Here is a 25,681-nt window from a genome sequence, read left to right as displayed (position 1 = left end):
GGGAGCGATCTCCCGCTCCTGGGCCATTTGTTGCCAGTAAATCCCCGCCTCTCTCCCTCTCCTGTCACATGGTAAGGGCAAAGAGTCACCGGCGCCATTTTAATTGCTGGCAGCCGAGGGCTCGTGTGCAGGAGATCGCGCCCAGGACCCCCCGCTGGACCACCAGGTATTTCAGTGAGTCTGGGGGAGGGGGTTTCGAGAAGGAGGGAGGGATGCTTTGAGCAGGTAGGGCAGCCATTGGTGGGGGTGGTGGTGAAGGGGGGGATTTGCTGGTACTGGCAGCCATGGGGAATAGAGGGAGTGATATACCAATACTGGCAGCCAATGGCCCGGGCTCTGGGGAGTGGGAAATTGCTCCCGGGCCCCATGCTGGACCACCACAGACTTCAGTGAGTTTGGAGGGGTTCGGGAGGGTGGGCAGGCTGCACACAAAATGCGTATAGTATGCATGTATAAGTTGAGCCAGCTAATTTATGTCGATTTTTTGACATACATTTCTCAACTTATACACAAGTATATAAGGCAGTTACATAAAGACATGATGTCACCTTTTATGCAAAGTTTTTGCCATTTTTTTGGGTGCAAATATCTTTACTGTGTAGTTTTTAATTTTTTTTCTTTCTAATGTCATTTGAAAGAGCACCTTTTTTGCTACAAAAGTCACTCTTTTTTGTCTTGGTCCCAGCCTTGCTTTGGTCAAAAGTACAGTCCCAAAGACAAGCATCATTTGCATGTGTGAAAGCAGTATGTTAAAAAGAGCACCCAAGTGTGAAACATGCAAACAAGCTAGAGATGTGAAATTTTACATTGCAGCTCAGTTTAGTGTGCTTACCACACTTTTAGCTTTTGACACAAAATTTGTTTAGAAATATTTTCATAAATTAGTCATCAAAGTCAATGCAAAACTTTGTATGCTAATTAGTTACCTTGCATTGGTCAGTGGTGACTGAGCCATTGCCAATTCAGGAAAATTGACAACCCCATTGCTTAGGGGCCAAACAGATAGCCAGACAAGGTACCAGCCACAGGTTTCCAAGCTTTTATTTAAGCACAAAACAAGAAAAGGCAAAACACTACATATAAGAATTGCTTAAACTGCAGATTTCACAAAAATTCACTTAGCTTTTGAACATCTCAATGTGTGACAAAGTAGCTTGTGAATAAATGTCCTGCCTGCCTGATGAAATTGTTATGGGTGCATCAAGGGTAGCAATAATGTGCTTTCCTGGAACCCAACAGGTGTCTCTATGGGGCAGCCAGTAAAATGACCTGACAGGACATGGGGGGTTCAAGAAATTGACCAAGGCATCATATTACTCAATTAAGACTTTGCATATATGGCCAATATACCATGAATTATCATAGATGGAAGCTAATTACTGCTCAAGTTGGAAGCCGGCTACTTGAAGGGCAGGAAAAATGTTCATGTTCTAGAACACTTGTGATGAGGCGACGTAATTTGAAATTTTGCTAATGCAAATTTTAGTTGCATCAGTGGGCTTGAATTGATGCTCCCTTGTGCCAGCAATTGTATGACCTTTGCTAAACCTCTCATCCTGAACAGGTCTGATTGCTTCAACGTCCTTCTTTGGGACAAAGAAAAATTTGATAACAGGGACACTTTTATCACAAAAGTCAAATAAATCCTTTGGTATCAAAATTTGGTTATTGAGGGAGTATTGTAGACTAGCATGGGCAGCTAAACGTGTTGTGGTTCCTCCAATCTCATCACAAGGTGATTTTCCATGGCTGGTGCCCAAACAATTTCCATTCAGCTATAACATGAAAGTTGTTACTATGACTGCAAATATTAAAGACATTTTTTAAGTTTTTGTATTGAGCAGCAGAGCCATCGCTTAAAGTAGTGAATATGCTCCAAAACAGGTAAAATACCCTTCAAATGCTCAATGTGTGTTCTTAAAACCTTGTGCACAGCTATTGTGCATTGGTGCAAGCAGTCACTGATCATGCATATACAGAGACTGCTTGCACCAATGCACAATAGCTGTGCACAAGGTTGCCTATTTTCTCAGTGAAAAGAGCACAATGGTGTCACAGGCCATGGCATGTTCCCAAAATCTCTGCCACAACACACTGCTAACATGACATTACCATAGTTCCTTTGAAGATGATACTTTTGCATTCTCAGGCTTGCATGCAGTAAATAACACAGCACAATAAAATGTCCATTTTGAGGGGTCATTTATAAAAGTATGTTGAAGCAAGATGTGTCATAAGCTATAAGCATGCTAAGCACAACAAGCTTTGCCGCACTGTAACATTTCACATCTCTAGTTCATTTGCGTGTTACATAGCAGGGTGCCAAAGATGCATTTTTTTAAACATAGCGTGCCCACGCGTGCAAATGGTGCATATCTTTGGGGCCTTAATTCTGACTAAAGGAAGATTGGGTCCAAAATGAAACAGGGTGACGTTGGTAGAAAAAAAAAGCTGCTCTTTCAAATGATATAAAAAAGAAAAGATTTAAAAACTACACAGTAGAGAGATTTGCACCTGAAAATTGGCAAAAACTTGCATAAAAGTGACATAATATCTTTATGTAATTATATCTTTGCTTCAGTTGCTTGTAAAGCCTCTTAGAGCAAATCTTATACATACAAGCCATGAGTCATAACTACTGGTCCAGTCAGGGCCTGAATCAGGAGCAATGCGGAGTCAAAGTAGGCCTTATATTTCTTTTGTAACATTTTTCACATACTCTGCTGACCCATAAAAAGGGAGGTAAGCTCATGTTATATTCCAGACTTTGCCCTGGGCTTACCACCAGGTGTAAAAATGTTGTGAAATCACAAAATTTCAGGCCCCTGAGAGGTGGTGTTGGGCTGCAGCTCCTGGACAAAATGGCCGTTTTAGGTTGCGCGGAGCATGGTACTCAGAGGTGACCGCCATTCAACTGCCTCTAGCTCTCCAACTAATGGAGATTCAGGTGAAAAATGTAGTATGGTTTTGTTTGAGACTCTAAAGAACATCCGTGCAAACGTTTGTTCGATTTGGAGAAGGTTGACCTTGGACCTCTGGTCCACTTAATATGGAATGACCCAAAGGTAATAAATGCAACCTTTTCTTCATTTCTAACCTCTAGGGATCCACGGTGTTTATTCCATACTCTTTTGAATTTGTTTACTGTTTCTGTCCTCACCATTTCTTCTGGAAGGGCATCCACCACCCTCTCCATGAAGAAGTGTTTCCTGATATTGGTTCTGAGTTGGCACCCTTGGAATTTTATTTCATGACCCCTAGTTCTACAATTTCCTTTCCAAAAGAAAAGGCTTGAAGATCATCATTAAAACCTTTCGGATGTCTGAAGGTTTGTTTTATATCTCCCCTACACCTCTTCTCTTCTAGAGTATACGGTACACATGTAACCCCTTTTTGGAGGATTGCTACTCCTAAGAGCACATGACTCATATCCTCTGGGGCTGCTCCTGCTAGCATGTTACATCCCAGGCTGACTTTCAATCCCTGGGGGGGCGGGGGGATTCTTTTTATGGGAGGAAGCTATTGCCTATGGTCCGAGAAAAAGGTCATTAGTGAGTTTATAGTAATTTGGTGCTTTCCATGACGTGAGAGGCTGTAAAAATTAGGACCAGTACTGGTGTAAAAATTAGGTTACTGATTCACAAAGTTAAATAAAGTTCATTTTGTCAAAAAAAAAAGTGTACATCAGACTGTTGGTACAGGATTTTTTATGGATAGGTAGGTATCCTTATTACAGGCGTCTGGGTAGAGCCCATGGTGATTTTAAATGCACATACCCTCCCAGCAGCTGTTCCCTTGCAATCCTAGTGTTAGGGTCCCCTCTGCAATGCAAAAATTCTACCTTTACATATCACCTTCCCCTTGATGTGCGGAGATTCGGATAGGGTCTCCTCTGGTTCTTTCTTCCTTTATTCTTAGCTGTTACTTCAGGGTTTTCTCTTGTGGAAAAATCAAGGATCAGGGTAGTTCTCGGCAATCCAAACCCCCTCCCCCCCCCCCTTAACTGTCCAAAACTACTTTAACTGGTTACATCTTCCTAAACTGGTATTCGTGCTGTCACAGGTGCTTGCCACATTCTGGATGTGAATGGGCTTCACTGGTCTTCAGCCCCTGTCCCTTGAGAACGGCCAGAGAGGATGAGTTTCCCCAGAGAAGCAGGGTGAACGCAATTCCTTCCAAAAATAGAACTTTTCTAGGTTTCAAAATCTCTTGGAAAAGGATCCATCACTGGTTCTTGCCAGTAGGCTCACAGGGCTTTTGTCCCTTGGTGAGAGCCCCTTTGCCCCTAAAGGGTATCAGGCTGAACAATCTCTCTCTCTCTCTGTAACTTGTAATGAGAGGGACCCTCTGGCAGGGATTGCACGATGAGGTATCTCTCCTCCTTTGGGCAAGGCTGGGAGGACCTATGTAAAAAGTATATCTTTACTCGCTGACTGCTTCCTCAAAACTGAACCCATCAAGTGTAAGCATGGCTGAGCTGACTAGAGCTGCCACATCCAATCCAGATCCTCCAGGTGGGAGGGACTAAGGGAGGGGTATGGATATCTCCTACAAAAAAGGTATTAAGGACAGGGATAGTGGGATCTAGTGGCCAGACTGGGAGGGTCTGCCACACATATTTAGATCCTTCAACCACTCCTCATAAATCTGATTATAGACCCCACACCACTTTGGTTTTTCCATTTCATTAACCATTCCCTTCCTAATAATTCCTAACATTCTGTTTGCTTTTTTGACTGCTGCAGCACTCTGAGCCGACGATTTTAAAGTATTATCCACTATGATGCCTAGATCTTTTTCCTGGGTGGTAGCTCCTAATATGGAACCTAACATCGTGTAACTACAGCAAGGGTTATTTTTCCCTATATACAACACCTTGCACTTGTCCACATTAAATTTCATCTGCCATTTGGATGCCCAATCTTCCAGTCTTGCAAGGTCCTCCTTTAATGTATCACAATCTGTTTGTGATTTAACTACTTTGAATAATTTTGTATCATCTGCAAATTTGATAATCTCACTTGTCGTATTCCTTTCCAGATGATTTATATATATATATTGCAAAGCACCGATCCAAGTACAGATCCCTGAGGCACTCCACTGTTTACCCTTTTCCATTGAGAAAATTGACCATTTAATCCTACTCCCTGTTTCCTGTCTTTTAACCAGTTTGTAATCCACGAAAGGACATTGCCTCCTATCCCATGACTTTTTAGTTATCTTAGAAGCCTCTCATGAGGGACTTTGTCAAATGCCTTCTGAACTAAACATAGTACTCTAGGTGAGACCTCACCAAGGACCTGTACAAGGGCAATATCGCTTTCTTTTTCCTGCTAGTTATGCCTCTCTCTATGCAGCCCAGCATTCTTCTGGCTTTATCTATCGCCTTGTTGCATTGCTTTAACGCCTTCAGATTGCCAGAAACGATTACACCAAGGTCCCTCTCCCAGTATGTGCACATCACATACTGCTTTTAGGAGAGGAGAGGAAATTGAAGTGGATTGGTAGGACAGAAAGCTGAAAGATGTGAGAAAAGCTATAGAGTGAGAAGAGATAGCAATGAAGAGAGGAGAGAATGAGGGAGAAAGGAGAAAGGCAGAGCTCAGTTCACTAGTGGCAGCAGCAGTAGAAGTAAAGAAGTGACTTGACCATTTGTTTCCCTATCCCAGCCAAAATATACTTCTCTCTCAAGAATATTCAGAACTCCTGTATTATTCTTCTGAAGCTATATTAACTGATTTAAGAAACTGGAAAATTATATACAAATTATTTTGATATTTAAGAGCAAACAGTTCTAAACCTATATACATCAAAACTTCCATCTTTCAGGGCCAGTTTAATCCCTCCAAAAAATTTCAGTTTTTCCCCCTCTTTACATCTTTAAGGCCAGGGTAAACTGATGTAGAAAGAAATGTGCAAAGCACTCCAGTTCCTCCAGACAGAGCGCCAAGGGCTAGCTCGCATCCTGACCGTACATGGTTGCCACTGTTGGTGCCTTCATGCGATTGTGACAACAGAGCATTTTCTTAGCACTATGGTGGGACCACTGCATTACCCATGCAGGTGCCCACAGCGGCATGGATCAATGAAAACAAAGAAAAGTCCAGAAAGTTTAAATGTTGCCTGCTTCAGCCTCCTTCGCAATTCTGGCATTGTGACGTAGATGCAATCATGAGAAAACTAGAGCTTTTACCAGTTAACAAGCATATTCTGCATTCCAGAACTCGGTCCAGTAGGAGGAGCTACTGGGCCTCTCTGGATTTCAGCCGGAAACTCCGGGAACATCCTGCAGGGAGCAAGAGGGATGAAGAGGAGAGCCTGAGGCACGCACTGTAGGCGATATTTGGGAAGAAATTGGAGAAGAGGGACTGAAGTCTGCAGCTCTGATTCCAGGATTCGGGATTCAGCTGAGGCTAGAGTGAGGGTTGACAAGTTGGGGGGATGGAAGGAAAGAGAATGCTGGGGTTCAAGTGGGAGGAAGAGGAAAATGCTGGGCTCTCCCCTGGAGGAGGAAGAATGATGGTGGTGGGAGGCTGGGAGATAGATTGTGAATTAACAGGTACGAGGGGAGGGAAATCAAGAAAGCTGATGGTGCATTCCCCCTCCCTCCTGCTAATCAACAGCAATATCAGGGCGACCAAAACTTGAAAGTTCCCAGATATGTAAATGTCTATGCAAATACGGGAGATATCGATAGTGTATGTTGATTGATAACGTGCATAATAAGCGGTGAGCTTCAGATGCATTAACTCTGGAAGAAGATGAAATGTAGGTACTATAGGGGTCCATTTTAAAAGAGCTACTGAGTGGACGAGATACGGAGTTCATTTTAATCTGTTCTCTTTGCATGCATTTTCTGCAGAACCTAGCCACCGGTTAGGTTTGCAACAGAGAATTTTCCTAAATCTAACTGGTGAAAATGTGACCAGATAGTTGTAGTTGATTTGCTAGGGCTGAAAGCCATCACTAACCGGTTAAGTTCTATCGCTCGCCCTGACCCACATCTCTGGTCCTTCCCCTTCTTTAATCCGCTATATTTATACGTCTTGCATATTGAACGGGGCAGGGACCATTTTAGCGGGTGAGGTTTAACCAGCTAGCTCCCAAAATTAGCCACTTCAGTCTTTTGAGCATAAATCCCATATACCAAATATGACACGCTATTAAACATTTTCAGATAATATCCTATAATACAATATGAGGCCAGCATAATAAGGTGTGCTGGGTTGAGTGCACATTTTTACTCATGTTTGTGCTTAGTTCTGTGTGCATATCTTTTAGTCATGATTTATATCGTGATTTGTGTGCATAAAATTGAAAAGGTACACTAGAGAGGTATAAAGTGACCTGGGGTGAAAGGGAGGGGGGCCATGATGGTGGTTAGGAAATGGGCAGCGGGATTGGTAAGTGGATGGGTGTAGTGCAAGAATGTATTCCTATCCATGTTCTTTCGGAACAGCGTTGTCTCAGTCTTGCCTGTCCTGGTTTTAAAAATTAGTAAATCCAAAACTGAAATGCTTTCAAAATTGTACTGCATTGTGAACTGAATATTCTCATCACACGCACCAAACGTTTGTAATGCAACTTCATTTCCAGACCAAATCATAAATATATCATCAATAAATCTCTTGTAAAAGAAAATATACGACAAATATGGTGAATTGAAAAAACCCACTGTTTCTCAAAAATCATCATGAACAGATTGGCCAGCGATAGGGCCATGGTGGCATCCATCGCTGTGCCTGAGATTTGTTGAAGAAAAGTCCCTTCAAATATAACAAATTGTTTTTAAGGCTATTCTAGCCAACTGTATTATAAAATCAGTCGAGACTTCATGAGGGCGAGTTCTAGTGTTCAAAAGTTTTCAATAACTTTCAGTGCTGAATCCTGCAGAATAGAGGTATATAAAGATTGAGTATCCAAAGTCACAAGAAAATACGTTTTAATTTTATCTGCAAAGGGATTCAATATCTTTAAGAAATGTGCTGTATTACAGATATATGAAGGGCACCTACTGACATATTCTCTCAAAAAACAATCAATGTATTGTGAACATGGTTCCAGTATTGAGTCATTGGAAGAAACAATTGGTCTGCCTAGTGGATTTTCTAAAGTTTTATGAACTTTAGGGAGCACATATATTGCTGGAATTACCTGGGACTTTCGCATTTAAGAAATTAAATTGTCAAGAGCCCTTGTTCTTTTCCCACTTGTAATTTCTCTAATGCAAATTTTCAGTTGAGGTGTGGGATTCTTACTAAATTGTTTATAACTGCCAAAAATGGCAAAAACAGCCTCACAGAGTTCTTCAAGGAGGAAAACAAGAAAACTCTGTGAGGTTAATGTTTCTTTCCATTTCAGTATAGAAGCTAAGTATTTTCTTGACTGACATTTCAGGCATCATCAATTGTGATTTTAAAGTTATGAAGTGAAGTTATTTACTTTGAAAGTTTTTCTCTACACTAAGCATGGTTTTCTTTGGACACTTTTTGAAAAAAGGAAAAAAAAAAAGACGACAATTCTTGGCAAATGACAAGGGGTGAAGTCTTCACTTTCAGAAACTCTTAGTGAAGCTCCATGTTTGATGCCTTCTCTACAAATTTTCTAAAATGTTTTGTGTTTTGGTTTAAATATATATTAAACTTTTTCCTACGTTTATCATTCCTTTTTTGTGAATAATAAGTGGGTTTTAACGCCTCTTATTAAAATTTCCATATAGTCACATATGTGAATATTAACGCAGCATGCGATCAGATTTGTTTTTTTTTTTTCTGAAATTGGTGTGTAAATTGAAGGTGCAGCCACTAATTCCAGTTAGTTAATGTGTATTTTTTCTGAGACCTGTTATACATGCCTTTTAACACTGTGCAGACCAGCTAGAAATAACTGCCTAGTGCTCACTGTGATGTATCATGAGATTTGAGGGAATAAAAGAAATATTTCAGTTGATTTGTACATGCCCAATATAACAAGAAATGTAATCAAATTTAAATGTTCTATAAACTAAGGGATAAAAAAAAAATGTATCCTTTGAAAAGCCCACTGTAAAATTGTTTGATTTTTTTGTAACTACAGGGGTGGATCAATCGTTGCCACAAGAACGTCGAACTCCAGTTACGCCTTCCTCCTCCTCTAGGTACCACCGCCGCAGGTCCTCGGGGTCACGGGATGAACGCTATCGATCAGGTAAGCAACATTGGAGTTATCTGGAAGAAAGCCTAGCTACGTGTGGTTGTAGTTGAACTTTGACTGAATTTGTACTGTGCATGCCCGCCTTTCCCTTTTTTTCTGTCCAAATTTTAGTTATTGACAAAATGTGAAACTAAGATGGAGAAGTGTTTGTTGTAATCTATTTCTTTTTTTTTTATAAGATGATCCTTCTAGTATTTTCTTTTATTCTTGGCTTTTCATTACGTCAGGTTGATAGTTTGTTTTTTTATTCTTTCCCAGCTGATAAGATTTCAGATTTATGCCTAGCTGGGTATAATAGTGTATTGTGGCCATGGGGTGGGATGTTTGCCCTATATGACCCGGTGGAAATAAGGCTCACACACTCAGAGATATTGGCAAAAGAATATATGTGAGCTTTATTCCTACACAGGAGCTAACAGCAGTAATATAACTCACAGCAAACACTTTGCTGTGAGTTATATTACTGCTGTTAGCTCCTGTGTAGGAATAAAGCTCACATATATTCTTTTGCCAATATCTCTGAGTGTGTGAGCCTTATTGCATTGCCTTATTGCATTGCCTATAATTTTGGGGAAAATTTTAATTTTCCCCAAAATTATAGGCAATGCAATCAGCTATGTATCAGTAAAGCATTCAGATTATATTTTAGTCTACCAAATAACTGAGTGTATATAGTTGTGCTGATCAGATTACATACCGCTAGCAGAATTTGTAAGATGTGTAGCTTTTTAAGAAAACATGAGTGATCAGGCAAAACACGTTTGTTATTTTTAATGTGTTTCAAATTAAATGGGGATGCATCAGCACATGCAATGATGCCCCTGAAACAAACCTGCGGCGAGGAATGCCAGTCCTCCATTGGTGCCGGGGGTTCGCAACAGTCTCCACTGGTCCTGATGCAGTCACCGATCTGCCTTGCAGGTCTGAAGAGGATCTGGCCACCCCTCCTTCCTCCCAGTCTGTGTTGGCATTGGAAACATTTGAGGAGGAGCTGGAGCAGCAAGTCCAGCTGGCAGTGGAATGGGTGATGCAGGGCATCGGTCCTGTGGCTTTGACGGCACCGGAGCTGGTACCGTTCGTCCTGGAATCACTTTTGGAGAAGCTCAATGCGCTCATTGGTACATTACCGACCCAGCTGGTGTCGGTTTCCGGGATGGCATCCGTGTCCTTCGGAGCACCGCAGCCTCCCCTTACTGATACGGTGGTCATTGCTGGTTCCTCGGAAGAGGAAGCTCTGCCCAGGCCGGCTGATACGCCGAGGCCTCTAGCCCCCTGTCCAGCACTGCCAATGCCTGCAGTTCTGGACAAAGGACAAGTGCCTAGGGCCCCATTCCCTGTTGCTTGCAGTAAGCATGAGGGTTCCTATGACCCCTGGGGGAATGACCACTGAGTCCTCTGAAGGCTCAGTCTCCCATCAGACCCTTCTCCTCCAGAAGAGTGAAGGAAATCTCCCCCTGAGGACTTAACCCTTGTAGGGTTTGTGAGGTTGATGGCAGAAGCCATCCCATTTCAGTTACTGATGGAAGAGGATGCCAGGCACAAAATGCTTGAGTTCGTGGAGCCTTCTAAGGAGATTGTGGTGGTCTCGTTCCATGATATCCTTAAGGGCTTGCTATTGAGGATATGGGAACACCCTCTCACAGTGCCTCCCATTAACAAGAAGGCTGAAGGTGTCTACCTCGTCCAGACGGCTGCCGGATTCGATAAGCATCAGCTGTCCCACCAATCTATGGTGGTCGAATCTGCTCTCAAGAAAGCCAAGCATTCTTGGACCCATTCCTCGGCATTCCCGAGGAAGGACCACAGAGCGTTGGATGCTTTTAGAAGAAAAATGTTTCAGGGGCCGTGCTCGTTGCCTGCATGGCTTCCTATCAGCTCTACATTAGCCAGTATGTGCGGGCCATCTGGAAGCAGGTGCAGGAGGTAGCCGAGCAGCTACCTCAGCAGCAGCAGCAGGACACTGTCATGGCGCTGGTGCATTAGGGCTTGGAGTGTGGAAAACATGAGGTCCGTGCAACCTACCATGTTTTCGAGATGGCATCGAGGGTCTCTGCAGTGGGAATCAGCGCCCGTAGAATGGCATGGCTACAGGCCTCAGATTTCCAACCAGAGGTACAGGAACTACTTGCTGACAAGCTGTGTACTGGGTAGAATCTCTTTGGAGATAGGGTGAGGAATGCGGTGGACCAGCACCAGGTCCACCATGAAACCCTCCAACAACTTTCCACCAGCACTTTGGACCTGTCCTCCTCCTTTAGGAGGTCAGCGAGATTGGGTCAGAGGAAGTTTTCTTTCACCAGAGGAAGTACTATCCTCTACCCTCTACTCCAGTCAATAGCATCAGGGCTTCCTTGGTCGTCCCAGGTAGCAGAGAGCTCCCAAGCCCCAGCCGGCGCCTCAGTCAACTCCAGGGACAGGATTTTGACTAGGTTGTAGGGACTGTAGGCCAGTCACCCGTACCTGGGATGTTGGACCTTCTGGTCGGGAGCAGGCTGCGGTTCTTCGCGAACCAATAGCCCAGTATAACCTTGGACCAGTGGGTTCTTTCCATCATTTGTCAGGGGTACCAATTTATCCTATTGGGTGTCCCGCCAAATTGCCTTCCGAGCCCATTTTGGGTGCTGGTAGCGCATCAGGAGGTACTGCTAATGGAGCTCTCCTCCCTCTTAATGGCCAGAGCGGTTGAGCCTGTCCCAACAGGGCAAAAAGGGCAGGGATTTTATCCCAGGTACATCCTGATTCTAAAGAAAACAAGAGGACTCTGTCCCATCCTAGGCCTAAAGGCCTTGAACAAATTTCTCAAAAAAGAAAAGTTCAAGATCAGTTCTCTGATGACCTTGATCCCCCTTTTGCAAAAGAAAAGGATTGGCTATGCACCTTCGATCTAAAGGATGCATACACTCACATCAAGATCTTAATCAGTCATAGGAAGTATCTCCGATTTGTGGTGGAAAAACAGCACTTCCAATACTGGGTGTTGCCATTCGGGCTAGCGTCAACCCTACAAATCTTCACAAAATGCCTGGCCATGGTGGTGGCGCACTTCTGCAGGCTAGGAGGTGCATGTTTTCCCTTATCTAGATGATTGACTGGCCAACAACACATCTCAGGCAGGGGCTGTCAGATCCTTGCGCTTAACCATCTGGGTATTGGTGTCATTAGGGTTTGTCATCAACTATCCGATGTCTTATTTCGTCTGGTCACTTCAATTGGACATTAATAGGAGCCTTGCTAGACATGGCTCAGGCAAGGCCTTCCTGCCTAGTCAAAGGGCTGTCACTCTGACAGTGTCGCGGCAGAGATTCAGCAGAGCCAGCAGGCATCAGCAGGTCACATATTGAGGCTGTTGGGCCATATGGCCACAACCGTCCATGTCACTCCCTTGGCATGATTACACATGCGCAGAGCACAGTGGACCCTGAGGGACCCAGTGTTGCCAGGCCACACAAAACATCCAGGATTGCATTCAATTTACCCCTTCCTTCCAGGACTCGTCATCCTGGTGGTGGGTACTTTTAAATCTGGAATGGGGGATCTCTTCTCGAAGTCCTCTTACCCAAATTATCCTAACCATAGATGCATCCAGCCTGGGTTGGAGAGCTTATGTAATTGAGAAAGCTGTTGTCAAATCAATTTTCTGCAGCTTCGGGCAATCAGGTATGCACTATGGGCTTTGAGTTTATCTGTGCAACAAAGTTGTCCTGATCCAGACAACCAGCTAGTGATGTGGTATGTCAACAAGCAGAGAGGTAGGGGATCATACCTCCTGTGTTAGGAAGCGATCCAGATCTGTTCATGGGCTCTGTCCCAAGAGATGGTGCTCAGGGATATGAACATGGCAGTGGACAGACTGAATTCTGCCTTAAGACCCCACAAGTGGTCCCTGGAACTGGGCATGGTGAATTGGATATTCTGCTTCTGGGGGAGCCTGGACATAGACCTATTCGTGTCCCCTTGCACAATAGGAAGGTGCTTCGAATCTGGTCCCTGTATAGATCAGATGGTAAACCAACTTTGGACGCCCTTGCCAGTTATTGAGACAAGGGTCTTCTGTACGCGTATCCTCCGATTCCCTTAGTGGCGAAGAAACTCTTGAAGCTTCGCGAGGACAAGGGGACTATGATCCTCATAGCCTCTTATTGGCCGAGACAGGTCCGGTTTCCACTCCTACAGGAGTTATCCATTTGGAGACCAATCAGTCTGGGGACTTCCCCAGATCTCATCACACAAGATCGAGGCAGGTTGCAACATCCCAATCTCCAGGCCTTGTTGCTCACAGCCTGCATGCTGAGAGGTCAATTCTGAATCCACTCGATCTCTGAGAATGTGTCTTGGAACCTGATGGCTTCCAGAAAACTTTCCACTAGAAAGTTCTGTAGATTGAAGTGGAGGAGGTTTTCTGTGTGGTGTGAGCAGAAGGCCCTAGATCCATTCTTTTGCCCCACATAAAAACTGCTTGATTACCTTTTATACCTATCGGAAGCTGGCTTAAAAATCAACTGTTACAGTTCATTTCAGTGCAATTGGCACATATCACCATGATATAGATGGTACCTTCATCTCTGTATAACCTATAGTTGTACGATTTATGCAGGACCTGCTTTAATTGAAGCCTCTCCTAAGGCTTCCTGCTGTGTCTTGGGACCTCAGGGTGGTGTTAGCTTAGCTGATGAAAGATCCTTTTTTAGCTGTTGTGCACCTGTGACCTGAAGTACCTGACCTGGAAGGACATATTTTTGGTGCCAGTCACTTCGTACACAGGATCAGGGAGCTCCAGGTCTTAGTGACTTATTCATCTTACACTAAGTTTAATCTTCTATCTGGAGTGGACAAAAGTCCATAGACAGTCCACCCAACTTTTTATTTCTTTTGATAGGAATAGGTTGGGCGTTGCCATTACCAAACAGACACTGTCCAATTGGCTAGCAGATTGCATCTCCTTCTGTTATGCCCAGGTGGGGCTACATCTTGGGGGTCATATCAAGGCTCTTTCTGTCAGTTATGTTACTGTTGATGGCCAACTTGCAAGCAGGTTCCATGGAGGAGATCTGTAAGGCTGTGACGAGGAGTTCTCTTCACACATTCACATCTCACTATTGCTTGGATAGGGATGGCTGATGCGACAGTAGGTTTGGCCACTCTGTCCTTTGAAATCTGTTTGAGGTGTAGAATCCAAATCTCTCCTGCCTAGGGCCCGTTGTTTGGGTTCAGACTTTCTCCCCCTCTTGTTAACAAAAGTACCATTGTTGTTGTGCCTGTTGGCACCTGTTTGGGTGTCTGTTGGTCCCCTTTTATGTTGGGGAGTAGCCTGTAGCTACGGATTCACCCATGTGTGAGGACTACCATCCTGCTTTCCCTCAGAGAAAGCAGTGCTGCTTACCTGTAAGCCCATCACCCCGTGGAGCTGGGTTTCTCCTATTTCTTTATTTATATATAATTCTGTGTTATAAGACTGGAGCGGGACCCTGCGTGGATGCAAGGTATAGGGCATGCTGGGCATGCTTAGTGTGCCAAGACAAAGTTGTAGAAACTTTGACATAAGTTTTCCATGTTGGGGCTCTATCTGATGATGTCGCCTATCTGTAAGGACTAACATTCTTCTGTCCTCGGAGAACACCTGTTATAGGTAAGCAACTCTGCTTTCTGCAAATCTATCTTATAAACATAACATAGAAACATAGAAATGACAGCAGAAAAGGACTGATGGTCCATCCACACTGCCTAGCAAGCTTCCCATAATAGTATCTGCCACACTATTCAGGTGATCCCCATGTATCAGTCAGTTTTGCTTGATGTGTTTTGATGTCTGAGCATTAGTACCACAGGCTGTAAAAAAAAAAAAAAAAAAAAAAGTCAGGGCTCATGTTGGTTGTTCCTGAATCCAAATTTCTCTTTCCTTTCAGCCCCCACCCCCCTCCTTCGAAGCAGAGAGCGATGTTGTAGTTGCATCAAAAGCATTGAGTCTTATTGGTTAAGGATAGTAATCCCATGCCTTCTATTTAGGGTAGTAACCGCTGCACTGTGCTGGTTACCCCCATGCTCTCAGTTCCACAGATCATAAAAGTCTGGCATGATGGTCGCTGTCTAAATCCAATTCCCCCTTTCCCCTGTCGTTGAAACAGAGAGCAATGTTGGAGTTGCGTCAAAAGTATCAAGGTTCATTTGATTAAGGGTAGTTAACGCCACACCAGCAAGTTACTCTCATGCAAGCTTTCTTCATTTCCTTTAGGACTTGGCCATAGAAGTAGTCCTGTACTTTTTCCCTTATGTCTGCATAATAGTATCCTAGACCATGGAAGTTGGGGGCCTTCGGTTGTCATCTGAATCCAATTCCTCTTTTCCCCCTGCCGTCTAAGCGGGGAACAATGTTGCAGTTGCATTAAAAGCATCAAAGCATATTGGTTAAGGGTAGTAATGTCCATGCCTTCTGCTAAGGCAGCAAGTTACCTCAACAAGTTAGCCCCCTGCACGCTTACCTCATTTCTGTCCTCTAGCCTTTAGGGATCCACAGTGTTTATCCCATGCCCCTTTGAATTCTTTGACTGTTCTCGTCTTCACCACCTCCTCCGGAAGGGCATTCCAGGCATCCACCACTCTCTCCGTGAAGAAATATTTCCTGGCGTTGAATCTTGGAACGCATTCCCAAAGCCAGGCCTCTGCATGCTTCCTTACTTATTTGTGTAAGACTGTGGCCATGGTAGATTTATACTTTTGATGACTGCATATTTTTTCTATGCCATTGGTTCTTCATCTCTTCTGCAAGTAAGCACTGCCCTCTTCCCCCTCCATTTCCAGCTTTATAGAACTTGAGCCTGACAGCATTGTTCCTGGAGAACCATTTTGGCCAGAACATGTGATTTAAAAAGTTTGTGAGAACATGCGTATCGCCCTTCTTGAAAGCACGGGCTGATGCTGTCTGGAGGTGTTGCTTACGCTGTTTTGATTTCACAGATGTACATACAGAAGCAGTTCAGGCAGCTCTTGCTAAACATAAAGAAAGGAAGATGGCAGTGCCCATGCCATCAAAACGACGATCACTGGTGGTGCAAACTTCCATGGATGCTTACACACCTCCGGGTAAGAAAAATACAAGTTTTTCATGTTTCGATGATATGAAATGTCATATTAACTTTACTGGAAAAAAACGACTTTGTAAATCAGAAGTCATCAACAGTTATTCAGTTAGCTTCAGTTTTTTGTTAATGCTTGCCTTTTGTCTGTTAAATACTGGGGTGTTGACTGACCCTACAGCTCGACTCTATTCCAGTATTGTGGTACAGGACAGACACTTAGGGGCCGATGCAATAAGACACGTGTTGAAAACGGGCGCTCATATTTAGCGCCTCTTTTCCTAACACGCACGCAGCCACAACCCCATGGCCAGCGATGCAGTATTTAAATGAGGGGCTGCATATAAAAGGACGCACTAGGGGAGAATTGTGTGTATTTAGCGCTCAACTGCTTCGGGCGCCTACAGTTGCAACGGGCGCTCAATACGAGCATCCCGTTTCTACCCCGATTTTGCTGAGGTTGCTGAAGACGCCCATAGCTAAGCGCCCCTTGCTATTTGTGCCTAAATTGTGTGTCCAGAAGAATTTCTTTTTAAAAATCAAGCCATTATACATTTATTTTTCATCAAGGCAAGTAGTAAATATAAGTTTGACAGTGATACTAAGTAGGAGGAGCCATAGAGGACTGTATTTTTAAATTCCTCCTGAACTCTTGACTCGCGGATTGACTTTACACCACCTCCGGGGCTGGAATTAAATTTGCAGCGTTAAAAAAAAAAAAAAAAAAAAAAAAAAAAAGTGTGTTGGGCGCCCAGCAATTTTGTGCATTGGTGAGTAATAGCTAATTGCCTCATTTGTATGGAATTTACATGTGATGGCTGCTGTTGGCTACGCATTTGTTCGGGCACGTGTTTTGGATGCACTAATCTCCTTATTGCATCAGGTGCTAGTCTAGCGTGTACAAAACGTGCGTCGAACTGCGTGTAAACCTGTGCGCTAGGCTGCGTGTGTTTTATTGCATCGGCCCCTTAGAGTCTCCATGACCTGCCTGACAAGGCTCTTGGGTATGTTGTGGAGAGATGTACTTGAGCCCCGGTTTGGGAGGGGAAGAGGGGGGGGATGATTGCTGATGCAGGGCAACTCCTGCTGGCATTACAATGTTACTAGGAGAGTTGGTCTAGGGAGAAGCCGCTCTCTCCAACCTTGGCCGGAAAGGTGGCTTTGTTCATCTGAATAATCATCCTGCAGAAGGGAGATTGCAGGGAAAACTAGAGAAAAAGACAAAAGTGTTGTTTCTATTCCGACTTTCAAATAAGCAAACCGAAAATCCCCACCAGATTGCTTTGAAAATTTGGAAGCATTGGGGTTTTTGCCTTTTGAAAATTTTAAGTTCAACGGAACCCCCTGGCAATTATTGGGTTATTGTGTCCTCATACCTTTCTGGCAGAAAAGATTTTCCATGAACCTAAATTATGTCTAAAATTGATCCTACAAAAAAATATCCATTTTACATTTGAAGTTGAGCATTTTGCTAACTTTTTTTTCATGCAGTAGTACCTGTACAACTAGAAGTAGATGTATGAATATTACTGATACATGTGTAGAAAATAGCACACTTGCTCATTACCTTTGATTTCTTGCTGATTTGCTTTGCATTTCGTAGGGGCAAAATTCCCTTAGCATAGACTTGCCCCTACAAGACCATTGATTCAGACATTTAGGAGTTTGGTTATCTAGTCGCCTCCTCATTTCTTCCCACTTCAGCAAAAGGTGCTTATTTGCTCCAGTACCAAAATGCATTGTACTGGAATTTCACGTTCATTGGCTTGAGCCTCACTCATGGGCCAGCACACCGGCAACCTTTAGTGGAAATGAACAAACCTATTCTATTCAATGCTTAGATACCTCTTCTGGTTCAGAAGATGAAGGCTCTGTACAAGGTGACTCCCAGGGAACTCCCACTTCAAGCCAGGGCAGTATAAACATGGAACACTGGATCAGCCAAGCCATCCATGGCTCCACCACCTCTACCACTTCTTCGTCGTCAACGCAAAGCGGAGGCAGTGGTGCTGCTAACAGACTGGCTGATGTCATGGCTCAGACACACATAGGTTAGTGTACATCTTATTTGGAATCTTCTCTGTTTTGCTCATGCTTTGCCAGTTACCTTTTCCTTTGATATAGGCACAAATTGGAGCATCAAACCAGTAGTGCAGTCAAAAGCAGAGTGACAATTATGCTGGGAAGCTTTATTGCTTTGATTTGTAGAATGTTTGTGTCGAGGCTGCTTAATGGTGCAGAGAATGCTTGTTATATGCAAGATCTTTCAAATTTTGTATGACTTCAAATGCAATAAGATACTTCTGCCTAACACATATGTGGAGTAGTAGGCCTAGTAGTTACAGCAGTGGGCTGCATACCAGGGAAGCCAGGGTTCAGATCCCACTGACGTTCCTTGTGGCCTTAAGCAAGTCGTTTCACCCTTCATTGCCTCAGGTACTGAATTAGATTGTAAACTCTCTGGTGATAGGGAAATACCCTACAGTACCTGAATGCAATCCATTTAGAGGTGTCACGAAAGGTGGAATATGAATAAAAGAAAAAATTAAATGAACGCCATCTTCATGATTAGGGGTTCATGCACAATGCAGACAGTGCAGTGAAGTTCTTGGGAGGGTCTGCACCCAGTATTGTCCTTTGGATGAGAAAGTATTCTTGTAGCATAAATATCTATAAAGTCAGTATGCATGGCCCTGTACAGGATGAATCACTTGGTGACATCACACGACACAAGCTTAGAAATCTAAGTTTAAGCAGCAAGGAGATGAAGCGCCTTGCTCGTTTTGTCACACTGTGAATGTATATGGAATTTTAGCCTGGGTGATCTAACCACTTCTAGCCCTATAATTTGAGGTCTCATTGACACACAGGATGTCAATCCTATGCTGCTGAGTTCTCTCTGGGGGGTAATGTCTCCAAATGGGTTTGCTTTGCGCATACCATGACAGGAATGAACCTCCCTCGTAAACCAGGGCATGTTTGAGGATGATCTCAGCCTCTCAAGAGACTATGGGAATACTGTTGCATGGTTTTCTGATGAAAATGGGCAGTTTATTCACAGGAATGTTAACATTGTGTGGCTCACTGGAGATAAAAAGCTGCTCCGTTTTGAGCTCACCCTTTTTCTAAGGCTTGAAACGTATTCATACAGAATAGGGGTTTCATGATAGCCAACAAAGGCTCAGGAGGCCCGGTTTGTGCCAGGGATGGTGGTGGTGGTGGTGGGGGGAGAGTTTAGTAAATCGGGCCCAAAATGTGATCCTGTTATCAAGCAAGCTAAATCCATCTGTCTTTGGGAGTTTATTCGTATTCTCTCAATGACATTGTTACAGGAAATGCACCTTCGTGTTACTTGCATAACCTACTGATGTGGCTTAAAGTGAGTAGAGAAACCTGCTTGATCATCAGTTTATATAATGCATTTCCTCGCCTTTTCCAAATTAGTCACAAAAGCGCATTACAATCAAATTTAAGAAATTCTTAATACAGTAGGTGCAGAGTGAAGGGTCTGATAAGGGACCATGAAGTAGGGATGTAAAGACACGATGACATTAATTTCCTCAGACAAGGAGAGCCACGGAATAAGATCTATGGCAACGCCGCGGTCTCGAGATTACGTTGCAGTAGCTGAGAGATAAAGGGAGTCTCTTTCTAAACCTTGTCACAGCCGGTCCCCATTTCAAATGGAATTGGGGTAAGGCCTGGTTGAATAACAAACATTATAGCCCAAATTGACCTGGGGAGGGTAATTTTCAAAGCCGTTTCCATAGGATGGCCTTTTACAAAATTGTCCACCCAATACGCAGGTAAACTTGCATGCAAGGTTGCCCACAGTGGGAAAAGGCAGGGGGGATTTTGCATTTATGTGCATATACTTGTACGTTTTCCAAGGTTTGTGTGCAGACCCCCCCTCCCCCCCCCAAATCTGTGCATACATTAGCCGGTGCAATTGCATGGTGGGTTGTAATCAACATGTGCTGTCCAGCACTACTCATGTATTGTATATACCTAGCCATATTTGTATAACCATTGTAGACCCTAACTCGTAACACGCTTTGATGATGATAATTTTCAGAGGGAAAGTACACACGTGCTTTTCCTTTTGAATGTAAAGTCTGCATATAATTGTCTTAAAATTCGTGTGGGCTGTTATGACTAGTAAGGACTAGTAAGGCCATTTAGTCTCTTGCAGATGCTCATCTTTGCACGTGGACATTGTTGGCATAGTGTCTAAATATATTTTCCTGAAGGAGCGACCTTGAGAGTCAAAATGTGGATGCAAATAATCACACATTTGATCATGATCTGCATTTTGATATATCCATGCTTCATTTAGGGTGTTTGCAGTGGTGATACTGTGTGTTTTTAGAACCAGAGGCCTATCTATCGCTCTTGTTATTTTTCTCTGCTGGAGTTTGTTTCTGGCATGCCTGTGAATTTGTTCACGGCATACATTGTTTGCATCACACATTGCAGTCTTGCGCGTAGTGATTGACCAACAGGACTCCCTGAAGCTTAACTTTCCCTTTCCCAAAATGGTTTTCTCACTTTAGAACTAAATAAGAAAAACTAAGCAGAGCAGCAGTGCTTACAGATCAGGAATTTGGCAGCTCATTTACAAAGGCAACAGACTCCATGGCAGGCAGTTTGAAGACATTAAGGTTTTTGAGTCCATAAATGGGAAGCTATAAAAGAGAATATTTTGGAAATGTCTTTGAGTAACATACACTGTCATCTGAAGGAACGTCCGTCTCATCGATACTGCTGCATTCGCGCTATTTATTTATTTAAACTTTTTTTTTTTTGTGCTTAGCTTTACTAGTGGTGTGTACTCTGTTATCTAGAAAGTGTGTAGAGCGTTATTGAATAGGACTGTAATTTAGATTGTATCAAAGAAATTCCCAAGATAAAACAAAAATGTTCAGCCTTCTAAGTAAATGCTTCAGTCAGTGTTTCCCAGCCTTTTAAAGTCCAAAGCGCATCTATAGCAAAGAAGAGCTAGGGAACCACCGAAAGCCTGGCCTATCCCTCTTCAAAATTTACAAACAAAAGGGAGAGGGGGCAGAGACGCACATGAATCCATCACCCTTTATATACACGTGCAGGAGACGGGAGTGTCGTGTAGGCAGAGAGGTCTCTTAGTTTCCTTGGCTACTGCAGGTGACTGCCGGAGCTCTTCCTCCGCTGCTGCTGCTGCTCCCAATGCTTAGGGGCCGATGCAATAAATGTGCGCAGAAAACGGGCGCTCAGTGTTAAGCGCCTGCTTTCCGAATGCGCCCAGGCTCCTCTCCTGGGTGCGCGATGCAATATTTAAATGAGGGTTCGCGCTGCCAAGGACGTGCTAGAGGCAATTGAGAGCCCCTAGCACCTCCTCGGCAGCGGGCGCCCAGGAGAAGGGGCTGTCAGCGGGTTAGGAAAACGGACGCTCAGTTTTACGAGCATCCGTTTTCCTAACTGGTGCACAGCCACAGGTTAGGAAAGCAGATGCTAGTTAATTGGAGCATCCGTTTCCCTGATCTGACCATGGCACTTTAAAAAAAAAAATAAAAATGTTTTTTTAAACTTGTTAAACTTTTTGGTTCCTCCAACTTAATATCGCCACGATATTTAGTTGGAGGATGTACCAAAAAGCAGTATTTTCTGCTTTTCTGTACAGCATTTTGGGCTGTTCTGGGCAGGCGTTAATTTCTGAGCGTAAAAATGTGCAGGTCGGGCGCACATTTATTTTTTTAAATCGGGGGTGAATAACTAATAGCCTCATCAACATGCATTTGCATGCGATGAGCTCTTATTAGTTTCGCCGCGGGTTGGACGCACATTGTGAAGGCGCTAATTCCCCTTATAGCATAAGGGGCTGTGGACACGCGTCCTAATCGTGCACTCAACCGCGGGTTAAACAGTGCACTCGGCCCCTCAGTGAGTCTCAGCCTGTGTTCAGTGGTGTTTCTTCTTACTCAGCCTGGGGAGAAGATGGAGGCTGTGCGGTGCTCAATATGTGTGCTGCATAAACTGGCGCCTGGCTAGCCATGATTCCTATACTCTGGGGATCATGCTATAACTGGGAAGGAGAGGCATACATATGCTCTGAGAAAGGAGCTCCTGCAGGTTGGGAAGCCACTGCTGGTGTCATTTGTTGCTGCAAAGAGCTGAGGGCGGAACCCAGGTCTGGATCTGAGCATCAGGCAGTGGTGCCTTTTCCTTAGCACGCCTGCTGACCTCTGATGGCACATCAGTATGCCATGGCACACTGGTTGAGAAACAGTGTTAAGTAATTAATTGTGTTTCCTAATTTCCATTGCATTTTTCTTTTTCTCAGAAACACAAAATTTCAAATAACTTTGTGTAAAATCTTTCTGCTTTAAAACTTGTTAAAGGGCGTGTCTTCTGTTTCCCGGCTCTCTTTCTCCTTTAGCATATAAAGGTTAATGGTACCTCGGGAGCATTCTGTCCCTTCTTCCAGGCTCTTGGTGGCAGACAGTATACAAATCCACCAGCTAGAACAGGAAGCAGAGAGCACCGCTAAAACCAAAAATCAAGCATTAAAAAAAATAACAATGAACCATGTACTCCCTGCAGCCTATTTTCCTTATTTTTTTTATTTAAGAGATAATGAGTGCTGTTGCTAAGGAGAGAATCACCCTTCAGTATTTTGTTTTTGCCTTTCTTCCATTTGCCTTGTAAACTGAGTTTTCGGCAATTTTTAAGGTTGAAGTCGTTGGTTGTCTGGTCATCTCTCAAACTAACCAGCTGTGTAACATTCTCAGTTAATAGCTGATGGGTAGCCTGAACAATCTGTGACTAATGCAAAGAAAAATGTCAATAGATATGTAATTTTATTTTCATACCATAGGAGGAAATTGAACAAAATGATTCAAAACATTGGATCTAAAAGTTGTTTACTACAGATAGCATTTTTTTACTATTGCAAAGCCTTTTGTTTTATTGTTTTGAGGTTCTTTTGGACATAGAAAGCATTAGTTGCTGTCAGTATAATCCATAATGTAATAGCAGGCTTGCTTGACATGACCAGGCCCACTGATTTTCTGGATAACATTACACATTAAATAAGAACATAAGAAATATATATATAGGTGACCCTTGCTTATCAGACTCAGTTGTCTCCGCCTGTCCTGAAAGTCACATGTGTAAGTTACCTGTGGTAACTTTTGATATAACATGTCTGCCCAGGATAACTGCATGGAATGGAAAGTTACTTCCATTAACAACAGGCATGGGGGTAACTTGCATGGAGCGGCAATTGCAACACTAAACAATTTGCTGAACAGACTGGATGGACCATTTGGGTCTTTATTTGATGTCATTCGTTATGTTACACTATGAGAACCAAAAGATATGCACTTCAGAGGCCACTTTCCTTGACAGGCTGAGGGAAAGAGGCAGATGAAGAGCCAGAAATCTTAGCAGTGTAACAATCGGACCATCAAGGACTGGCAGAGAAGTATCACACACACACTCACACACACACTCTCTCACACACACACTCACACACACACTCACTCTTTCCCCGCTTTCTCTGTAACATACAAATTTGAAGCAAGCTTATCTTATTGTATGAACCCACCGTTTGTGTACCTTATTCTGCTGTACTCACTGCTGTTGGAATTACATTTATTTTTATTATTACAGTTACCTATCCTAAGCTATTAGTGCCCTTGGCCCACGCTGGTTATAACAGATCTTCGTCAGGTACTAAGATGTTAGTCCTCCCTGCTATTGGCTTCCACTTGCTGAAAGATGATCATTATTACTTCATTGCTAGTAGTTGGCATTTTCTGCATAATTTGAGGATTTTTATATTAAGACAAGCTCCCATTGGGAATGGTGACATTTTTCTAATTCACATTTGCTGTAATGATCTCATGTATTTACTGCATCATACTAAACGAGAAGACCAGATGCATGCCAGGCTGCCGCCATTTCTATTATGGTAGCATGTGTATCAACGGGAAGGCTTTTTGGTCATGTAGCTCAGTATCATGGGAGGAACATAAGCTGCCATTTGCAGGGCTGGATTTAAGATTATGGTCAGAGGATCAGGGATGGCGTATTTTGCCCTTGGAAATCAGAGAGCAGCATGGGGAGTTCTAGTTTTTTCGTGCCTTCAGAATTTGGCACCCCAGGCACGTGCCTATGTCCCCTGTGCCTAAACCCCTGTCCTGGCCATTTGACCTGTTTGGGGAAAGTGAATAAACAAAACCCGTGGATGTTTCTGATTACTTGCTATTGGCTAGCAGGCCCCCTTCTGCTTAGATGGATTGATTAACAGCAGCTGCTTGACATGGAAATTAGCTGTGGGTAAGGTTCTGGAAAACATGTTATTCTGCATCCACTGCAAGTCCTATCTGGTGAGGGATGCAGAGTCGCTGCCTAATCTCACTGCTGGGTGATTATTTATGCCAGAAAATGGAAAAGGATGTGCACATTTCAGTCCTGTTGCTTAACTACGTGCTTTAAAAGCTTTATAGAATTATTTTTTGCATGAAAATTAGTCTTCTACATGCACTTCTTTCCAATCTATTAAAATGATACACAGTAGAAAACACTTATGAATCTGATCATCTTCTGATATTATTTTTCTTAGGTTGCATATTTTATGTTAGCCAGGGTGGGGAAGAGGCAACTCCACTCCACTCACTAGCCAGAAAAAACACAGATATATATAGAGCTGTGGATAATAGGGAACAGATTTGCTTTAATAAACTGTTCTTCTTAGCAGTGTAAAGTTAATGTCCTTTATAGTGTTTACTTTAAAATTTCTTTTATAGGAAAGATTTTTATAAGCACCAGTAATTTGGATTTAGATAGCATCTTTCATTCAACAGCATCTCAAAAGGCTTTGTAGTTTTAATTCTTTTCTGTTATATAGACTAAGCCATCTTTGAGCTTGAATACCTCCCAGAAAGTTTCAAGATGTATTCATAAAGAAAAGAGGAGAACAATTTTTGGTTTTAGTAGTTGTAAATTATATTTTGGTGACAGAAGCAAAGGGAAAATAAGGTGATTTGTCCAGTCTCACCTCTAGAGTGCTTGGTAGAAGGGAAACTCAAGCTCTAGGCCCCAGATTTCTTCTGATCAATATTCTGACTACCACCTCATGTCTCATTCTTTGAAAAAAGGTTGAAGTTAAGGAGGAATACATTATTCTGGGAGACCTCATTCTTTTTGTTGTGTTTTTAGCCCAACAGTTTCTTTCTGCACCTTTGGGCTTCTATCTCAGTTGGAACCACTACTGGTACCAAGCGCCATGAGCCTTCATGTACAAGCACCTAGGGCGTTTCTCTTATTTCTGTAACCTTTCCTTGCATTGCAGTTATGGACCTTGGCCAAAGGCCACAGACTGCAGTTTTCTCTGGAATCCAAACGTGTGCACCCTGGTTACTGCTGGTAGGTGTTGTCAT

The 25,681-nt window shown here is 43.2% G+C and overlaps 1 protein-coding gene across 5 annotated transcripts in view; it reads left to right on the top strand.

Annotated features, from left to right (window-relative positions):
* Positions 1 to 25,681, top strand: part of DIP2C (disco interacting protein 2 homolog C) — an 851,589-nt gene that overhangs the window by 372,876 nt on the left and 453,032 nt on the right. For all 5 annotated transcript variants that reach the window (XM_029588529.1, XM_029588527.1, XM_029588528.1 and 2 more), the window contains exons 3-5: positions 9,076 to 9,186; positions 16,144 to 16,269; positions 18,104 to 18,313. In XM_029588529.1, coding sequence (XP_029444389.1) covers positions 9,076 to 9,186; positions 16,144 to 16,269; positions 18,104 to 18,313 — 447 coding nt within the window. The remainder of the gene's footprint in view (positions 1 to 9,075; positions 9,187 to 16,143; positions 16,270 to 18,103; positions 18,314 to 25,681) is intronic.

This window comes from Rhinatrema bivittatum, chromosome 2, assembly GCF_901001135.1.
Source record: "Rhinatrema bivittatum chromosome 2, aRhiBiv1.1, whole genome shotgun sequence".
Lineage (NCBI taxonomy): Eukaryota > Metazoa > Chordata > Amphibia > Gymnophiona > Rhinatrematidae > Rhinatrema > Rhinatrema bivittatum.
The sequence above is the reverse complement of the archived record's forward strand: the minus strand, read 5'-3'. Positions and strand labels throughout refer to the sequence as shown.